Source organism: Populus trichocarpa, chromosome 15 (genome assembly GCF_000002775.5).
Source record: "Populus trichocarpa isolate Nisqually-1 chromosome 15, P.trichocarpa_v4.1, whole genome shotgun sequence".
Classification (NCBI taxonomy): Eukaryota; Viridiplantae; Streptophyta; class Magnoliopsida; order Malpighiales; family Salicaceae; genus Populus; species Populus trichocarpa.
The window spans coordinates 3,721,313-3,730,386 of NC_037299.2; the positions used below are offsets into that span (position 1 = coordinate 3,721,313).

The 9,074-nt window shown below is 31.8% G+C and overlaps 1 protein-coding gene across 1 annotated transcript; it reads left to right on the forward strand.

The window, feature by feature from the left end:
- Positions 1 to 2,243: 2,243 nt before the first annotated feature.
- LOC7462481 (uncharacterized GPI-anchored protein At4g28100) lies at positions 2,244 to 4,389 on the forward strand. Its single transcript, XM_002322054.4, has 2 exons — positions 2,244 to 3,097; positions 3,932 to 4,389. The coding sequence occupies exons 1-2, from the start codon at positions 2,435 to 2,437 to the stop codon at positions 4,271 to 4,273; spliced, it is 1,005 nt and encodes a 334-aa protein (XP_002322090.1). The 5' UTR covers positions 2,244 to 2,434; the 3' UTR covers positions 4,274 to 4,389.
- Positions 4,390 to 9,074: the final 4,685 nt, after the last annotated feature.

A 9,074-nucleotide genomic window follows, 5' to 3' on the forward strand; every position in this document is an offset into this window, starting at 1 on the left:
ATGTTAGGAAAGTTATAGTGCATTTTGAAAAAGAAAAAAAAAACCCATGTGTAAAACAAAAACAATGTGAGGAAACACTGTAACATTCCATAGTGTTTTGTGAGGAAAGTTACAATGCTTTCCCCACATCATTAAAAAAAGACACACCACATTCAGAAACTGGGGCAGCTTGGATTACCTTGATAAACCCGCAAACCACGCTAACCTCGTAGAAAGAAAAAATAAAAGGAAAAAAAATATAAAACTAAATTCTCAACCATCTCAATATTAAAAAATAAAATTGATAAAAATAATTTAAAAAAAATCATAAAAAAAACCATGTGTAAAAACAAACAATATGAAAAAGCACTATAGCAATTTACAGTATTTTATAAGAAAAAAATACAATACTTACCTCATGTTATTTAGCTTTTTTATAATAAACCGGGTTGGAGTTGTTTTGTAGCCAAGTAATTAACTCGAATACTATTACAACCGGCGAATAAAATGGATTGCAACAAATACCGAAGGAGAAATTAACAACTTTAGCTAGCTAATTATTATCATAATATATAATCCATCACTAATATATATGTATGCATATTAATAATTAAACTCATAGAATTTATATGTTTTCATTCTTTTATTTAGAAAAAAAAAAATACTAGAATGAGTGAGGAAGATTCCCATTATCCAAAATGAAAAAAACAGGATGAGCGGCCAGCTTGTTTTTTTCTTTAGGCTTTTGAGCTCTAAGTTGATAATCAAATAATTAATAACAGTCAATGAATATTTGAAAAAAATAAAAGTAAAAAAAGAGAGAGAGTAGCTAGGCCTATTCTTCTGTTTAATACAGCACAAACATTATAGTATAAGTTTAATACAGCATCAATGATTTGAGGTGTCACCAACCTAAAGAAAGTCTCATCTTTGGAAGCCATGTTCAGTGGACCAAGACTGCCTGGATAAAGAGACAGAAGAAAATGTTCGTGCAATTCCTTGGGCTGCTGAGCTGATAAGATTGCATGCCACCACATTAACCCATGCTACACACAACTCTGGCAATTGCGAAAATCTTGCAGTAATTTGTGTTGTTTCTAAGTTCTACAAGGCTGCCTCCATTTCTAATGCTTGCTTCCAAATTTTATTTGTTTATCATTACCTTGGGAGACATGAAAATATTATTTTTGAAATGTTTATTTGTCCGTACAGAAACAAATAATAATAAGTTCTTTAAACCTCTAAAAAAATAAAAAGATAAGATAAAGAAATTTTTTTTTATTGTATATATATTTTCTATGTAGCGATATATCTTTTAATATTATAATTGTTAATGAAACTATATGATTATTAATGAAATAGTTATATTTTAAATTAAATGAATAGTTGTTATTTAGTTTTTTCACAACAGTAATAAATATTAAAATTAATTTAAAAACAAATTAATCTCACTGAGATATCAAGTATAAGTGTCATCTTTTGATATTATAAATACCATATAATAGCATTAAAAAACTCACTAGATGAACTACTTCATTATAACTTTCACTTAATTTATTACACAATAAAAATTCATATTTATAAACACTTAAAAGAGAGTTTTTTTTTTCTGATATATATCTTTTTCATTTTTATTCGTTTACAAAATCCACCAAAAGAAAGCATAAACAGATTGGTTAAAAAAGAAAAGAAACTAGCCATTCTGAGCTGGAGCTCCTGCTTGGTAAATTTAAAGATGCAAAAAAACTACAGGGAAGATCTTATATTGGTTCTGATCATCAAGAAAGAAGTGCTCATTACTCCCATGATAAACTTATCGTGGACCACAGCTGGGTTTAGGAATAATCTCTAGGCCTACATAATACATAAGACAACAAAACAAGATTACAATATCCAACCTCCTCGAGATCACCAAATCTAGCAGCAAGCTAATAGATACATCAGAGCACAGAAACTAGTCATGCGTCTACACATCATAAAGGCCTCGTAAATCAAACTTTTTACACTATGATACTATTCACTAATCCCCGCTCACTTCAAACAACTCCTATGCACCATTTTTCTAGGAAGATGATTGTATATTTGATAAATAAATACTGTATTTTTATTCTGTACATGTGAAAATAATGTTAAGAGGTGCTGATATCGGATTTTTAACAAGATTTTTAACTAATGATCTTGATATCGGATTGAATGGCAGCGGTAGGAGTGATTATTGAAGAAGGGTCATTCTGCATAAATAGGATAGTGGGATTGGATATAATATCCTCCTACCTAGCATACAGCCAGATCTCCCAGGTTTCCACAGCCCCACCATTCTTTTTCTTGCTTTTTTGTTTTCTCTAACCCCGAGAAATAGCTTTACCCTTTATTCATCACACACTCTTCAACACCCTCTAAAAGAGGCAGACTCAGACCACCGTCTACTCCACACCATCTTTTCTCTCTAACACCAATGTCCCTAAACAACATAACTTTCCTCTTGTTACTGGCTCTCTTTCCTCTTCTCCTTCCGGGTTTGCCCAACCCGGACACGGCGACAATTCAACCATTTAAACCGAACCCATCACCACCAGCAATAATCCCTGCATTCCCTGAACAATCCAACCTTGCTGGTTGCCCATTAGACCTTCCCAATGAGCTCTTTCATGGCATTAATTCAGCCTGTGGCAGTGGCTCCTCTGCAACTGGGCACCTCCACAGGACTCGTTGCTGTCCTGTTCTTGCAGCTTGGCTTTACTCTGCTTACTCTGCCACCGCGCTTAGCAGAGCTAACAAAGTAATCCCAGCTACAGATACAGGTCGTTCACCATCGTATGACATGCCTTTGCTTCCTGATGATTCTGAGACTTGTGTTGATGGCCTCTCAAAAGGGTTGAAAGAGAAAGGCATAGAATTGTTTAAGCCTAATGAGACTTGTGATGTTGTGTATTGTTATTGTGGTATCAGACTGCATCCTTTGAGTTGTCCTGAAGCTTTTTCTTTGAACCAAAATGGAAAGCTTGTTGGTGACAAGAGAGTTGAGAAATTAGAAAGAAATTGCTTGAGTGATAGCAATAATGTGAATGGATTTCCTGGTCTCGGTGGCTGCTCTAAGTGCTTAAACAGTCTTTATCTGGTAAGTAAAAAAAAAAAACTTGTTCCTTTGTTAATTCTTATTATTATGTTTTACTTGTTTCTTGAATTCTCTGGTCTGTCCTTAAATGGTTGTTGTCAAAGAACGAAGATCAAGAAGTTGATAGGGATTGTCTGTGTGTTCATTTTTTGTTTACTTTATCTACATTAATGGACTGAGAAGAAGCAAGTGAAACTTACTGTCAGTGAGAAATCTAAGAGGAGAATATATATAAAAAAATAAACATTGCGAGCCATTGGAGGGTTTAGAAAGTTTCTATTGGTGAAGATTTGAGACAATTGTTGACAAAGGAGCAGTCTCTTTCACTGGCTGGAGTGCGAGTAAGTGCTAAAGAGTTCATTCATTAGGCAGTTTCCTGTAAGTTTCACCGTTTTCGTTGCTGTTGAGTGTTGCTAGCAAAGAACTGGTGTTGTTTGATATTAGAAATTTGTTTTTTCTCAATGTATACTCACAATGGTAATATGCAGTTAGATGGAAGACATTCAAATATCAGTGATTTTCTCTCTATTTTTCTATGAAACTTTCTTTAGCAATGCTTGATTCACTCTTAGAATTTCCCCCACAATTTCTCTTGGAAGTTTTTTATTTTCCCTCTTTTTTATTTGGTTTACTTTCCTTATTGTACGTTGGTTGGATTCTCTAACATCGCTTGGAAGGTTGCTGATGACAAAAGACAGGACTGTAGCTTACAGTAGATGTTGGTTAGAAGTTGCACCAAATAATTAGTATTTTAAACTTCAAGCATCAAAACATGTACTTCCCAAATCGTAAGTAATTTCTTTTTTGCCTTATCTAATTGATAATCATTTGGTGCAGCTTAACAACAAGAAGGCTTTAAATTCAAGCAAATCAGAGGATAGGACCACAAAAATGCACAACAAGGATTGCCAGCTGATGGGTCTCACATGGCTACTTGCGAAGAATCGCACGGCTTACATCCACACAGTTACTGCAGTCCTACGAGCTATGATGATGAGCATAGACGGTTCTGATCCAAGGTCGTGCACCCTTAGCAGTGATGGAATGCCTCTACCCGTTGATTCTTCCGAAATCTCCAACAATTCTTTCTCAATCTCCCATCAAGCTCCCATCTACGTAACCATTGCTGTAATTTGCTTGTTAAGTCTTCTACATCTTGTACCATCCGCCATTTTTTAGACAACTGCATAGCTTCTTCAGCTTAGTGAATCTGTAGCTGTGACATAGTATGATGTGTTGATCTCTGCTGTTTTTGTGTTATGCAATGCCCTTAAGCGCTGTTTTGTTGTTCGTGATTTTTGGTGAGTAGGTAGCTCTATAATCATTCTTTCCACTTTCTTGGTTTGCTGACAAAAAGGAACCGTGTTTGGACATAGCTAAGCTAGTTTATTACTAGGTAGTTGCTTGCCTGCTGCCACGAACCTTTGAGTCGGTTGTTATAATTAAAACTCGGTTTTGAATCTATTTTCACATAAGCTAAGCAAATCAATTTATGATCTCAAAATACTTCTAAATTGGTTTTTAAAAAAATAAAATCAAACTGGAAAAAATTATTCTCTAACCTTAATTTACTTTTTTTTTATCCGGTGAGATGGAAGCTAGAAAAACATGATATTTTTTTTATTTAGAAAAATTTAATGACATCAAAATTAATATTTTTTTATGATTGGAATGTGGTTGAGTTATTATTTTTTTTCTCCTCCATCTTTTTATGACTTTTTTTCAGGATTAGAATGTAAAACCAATGAAGTTTAGCATTGAAACGTGAAATCCAAAAATAATAGGAACTAAAAATGAAAAACTAAAAGCTATAGGGACTAGATTGTAGTTTTTCGTGCCCAGCAAAAAAGGGGTTACATTTTGTTTCTTGTTTCAATATTGATCCCTTATATTTTAATTTTTTATATCCACGAAAATCAAACCCTATTTTGAAAAATTCATTAGCAATTCAAATGATCGGTAATTATTGATAAACAAAATTAGTGATTGAAATTCAGGGATGAAAAAGAGGGGCTAAAAGCAACGTCACTGTAGCGGTCCATAGTGGGGCTGAGTCTAGCTCCATAGTAATTATTACAGTAAAAACCAATCTTTCTTTGTTTTATTCTACATTAATCATTGTCCGACTGATGTAGAAAAGAGTCTAGATCATCAAGATTATCAAGTCAACTCATGGGATACCAGATCAATTTAGCCAATTTCAATGAATTTTCTCAAGTTAATATCTTATTTAATTTAATTAAAAACACTGTTGGAATCAACCTCTTAATTGAACAACCATGATTATGGTATAATTTGTAAAGTGGGTCTCCTCCGAGGCCCCAGCATTCACATGTGCCCTTGACTCATGCTCTGTGCTGAGGAGACATTGTGGGTTCATCTTCACTTGTTTGGTGGAATTATTTTGGGACGCCTGAGTTCTTCACGAGAAATTTATGCAGAGTCAACATCTCACAGCAATGGGCCTCTTGTCTTCGTTGGTTCATCCATGCAGAAGATCAATGACGGGGAAATGACTGCCAACTGGATATGAAATAAAAAAAAAATCAGGATTAATTTTAATAGATTTTTTATTTTTTTACAGCATTATTTTTTTCTATCGAATTAAAAGAATATCACTGTTTTATATATATAAAAAACTATATACGGAGGAGGACTAGGGAGAAAATCAACAAACCAGTCTGGGCGTTGGTGTTTGATATGGTGTCTGCTTCTTGTTGTGGGGTGTTTGATATTTAAAATGTCTATACACAACTAAAACATACTATTTATTTTATTAATAACTCAACAAATAAGTGTTTCTTTTTTCTTTTTAATTTCAGTGTTTGCAAATTTAAGAAAATCAGACCTTAATTGATCACTCAAGAAATATATCGAATTTGTGTCAAATATTGTTTCTAAATTGTACTATTGAGTTTTGAGAGGAAAAGGTAACAATAGTTAGGTTTTTGAAAATTTTACATATAAGAAATCACGTCCGTTCATATTGAATTTGGTAAAATTAATTGAAACGCATTGCTGTAGATCACTAACAAATGCACCCAAATTGATAGCTTCTTGTTGAAGAATGAACTTATTTATTTATTTATTTATTTATGAGAAGCAAATGAGATTAATTTTAGACATGGAATCAATTTACTAATCATGTTTTTATAGGAAAAAAAGAGAGTAAAATGTTCTCTAAAATCTTAAACTCGTAGAATGTCCTATAGTCATAGGATAACTAGTATTTTAAAACTTGATGCAGGAGGTTAATTTAATTAGCATAGAGAAGACATAACATGCCAATAAAATATTTTATCGATATTTAAACATTGATTCTGTCAGAAAAAAATCATGGACAGTAACTGGTCATCAAAAAACATAACGTCGGTGATTTCTATTCTATTTATAATCGAATTACAAATGGATTTACAGATAAAAAAAGCATGTGAAACAAAAAAAAATTACCGGCATCATTTCTTTGATGATCCAATTCATATTACCGACGAAGATTTACATATTGTCAGTGGCAAGTCCTGTAATTATTTTAAACTCTCCGGAACTTTTCGAGGAACTTAGTCTGTCAGTAATTCCGTTTGTAATTTTCAGTGGCAAGGTCCTATAATATTTTTCCAACTCCCTGGAACTTTTTGAGGGACTTAATATGTCGGTCATTCCGTATGTAATTCAAATTTCGTTGGTAATTCTGCGGTATTGTATTTAATATTAAAAAAATTAAAATAAACAAAACAAGAAAAAAATTAAAAAAGAATGAAACTAAAATAAAAAAACCAAAATTTTATTATCAACTTAAAAAATATTATTGAATACAATTTATCTAGTGGACAAATTAAAGTTGAAGGAGAAGGAAAAGGAGGCAGAGGCAGATATTGTTGGGATTAGATGGGCGACGAGGTAGACCACATGTAATAGTAAGGTTTGACAATAGCTTCTTGTACAATCGCCTAAGTTTGGCCATCTCGAACCTAATTTGTGTTTTCTCAGCACCAAGTCGAGGCATCTAAGATTTAATTTGTTCTCATACAATTGCTTGGATGACTAGAGATTGGAAGCTTGAACTCGATTGCAAGGAAGCAATGGTCATTACATTATGGCCAGTCCACATATATCTCCTCGTTTATAGAGTTTGAAATACTATAAACCCGATCTCTATCGAGTCCACCAGACAATCCAACCATCATCAATAAATCTAGATTGAGTTCTAGATGGGTCGAAGGATCATCTCTGTATCTCTCCTACAATTGGGTATTATATGTTTCTTGAAAAAAAATCAACAAATTTTTTAAAATAATAACGTAAGAAAAAAATTATTGAAATCCAACTTACCATAAGCTTTTGAGCTTGTCTATCCACAAGTTGTTGCACCCCTTTCCGATGATTCTCATTTCATATGTGAGTTTCAACAAAAAGCTCCATTGATCTTGGATCACGTCCAAAAATCATAGCCCACAAAAGGAAGGTATTGTTAGTTAAAATTTTTATATAAAACAACAATAAAAAAAATATAAGGATATAATAGAAGAGATACGTGTGAATGCTAGAGAATTATGTATGAGTATGTATTGTTTTTTGTTATGATATCATGTTGGAGTATATATTAAAGACGCTTGAATTTGTTAGTGTTGTTTCATATTAATCGAATAATTAATATGTAAGTTGGTGAAATTTGGAAAGGGGTCAAAATACTAGATGACTTAAATGGTTTAATTATCTTATATGATAGTAAGATTTGATAAATTGAAGATAGTTTAAAGTTGAAAAGAATAGAAAACTGTGTATATAAATTAGAAAGATATTGAACCTAAAATGGTTGGAATGCAAGGGAATTGAAGCTTGGAAATTTGGATGTAAAAAGATAGAATTATAGGTGTAAACATAATAAATAATTTGTCGTGTTTTGGTGTAAAGGATAGAAATTAGATTTTTAGGAATTACGATATTTGAATATTAATTTAACAACATAGAAATAATGATATAGTTGGTATAAATAAAAGTTGAGAATTTGGATTAAAATGTATAAATGAGCGTGGTAGGTGTGTATGAGAATTAAGTATGTGTTTGGAATATATGAGTAATCATGCTTTACATGTTATGAAATGAGATTTATAAATGTTTTGATTAAATTATGAAAGTTTGGTTAAGGTATATTAAGAAATTGATTTAGTTATTTGTTTAAAGGGTTTGATTTTTTGTGTTTATGTATTGTGTACAATTTGGAATTGGATTGAATGCATGTGTATGTGTAGGGAAATGAAATTTGAAAGTGATAAATAAATGAGATGTTGTAAAATAAAATGTGCTTGGGTTATGATAAATGCTTTAGAATTGGTAATTGAGAAATAGATTATGATTTGATATATGTTTATATGATGTGATATGTTGGAAAGTATAGGAAGGATGTTGGAACCTTTGATGTTAAAAATATAAATGGAACAAAAAAGGAAATAAAGAGGTTTAAATAAATGTTAAGGAATTTATTAAGGATGTTGAGAAATATTATTGAATTAGATGATGGGTTGTGTTTTACCATTTTGGTATGAAAATAAACATAATCGAAGAATAAATTGTGGATATTAGGATAGAAATCAATGCTGATAAAGTGTGTAGGGACTTGTATATTTTAAAATATGATTTAATTATATTTGAGCTAAATTGGGATTTACGTAGAATAAGTTATTTTAGTAAAGAGTCTTATATCTAATTAAGTAAGGAGTAAAGTATGGAAATTGATGAAAATATGTGAAATACACGTTTTCAAACAGTATTAAATACATTTGGAATTGATTGAAAGATTTTAACTGGTTGTCTTGAATTTTTCTAAGTATGACCACAATTAAATAATTTTAAGGATGGAGAATTTAGGAATTTGGCCTAATTATGTAATTTTTGTATTAATAGTTGATGTGTGAAAGTAACTATTGTAATGGGATGAAATTAGAGTTAAAATATGACTAGATGTTGATGATGGACATGTTTT

Bases quoted from the DNA above. Each gene is read 5' to 3' on its own strand.
- LOC7462481 (XM_002322054.4), top strand. From the start codon at position 2,435: ATGTCCCTAAACAACATAACTTTCCTCTTGTTACTGGCTCTCTTTCCT. The intron at 3,098-3,931 runs GTAAGTAAAAAA...CATTTGGTGCAG, and splicing joins GCTTAAACAGTCTTTATCTG to CTTAACAACAAGAAGGCTTT.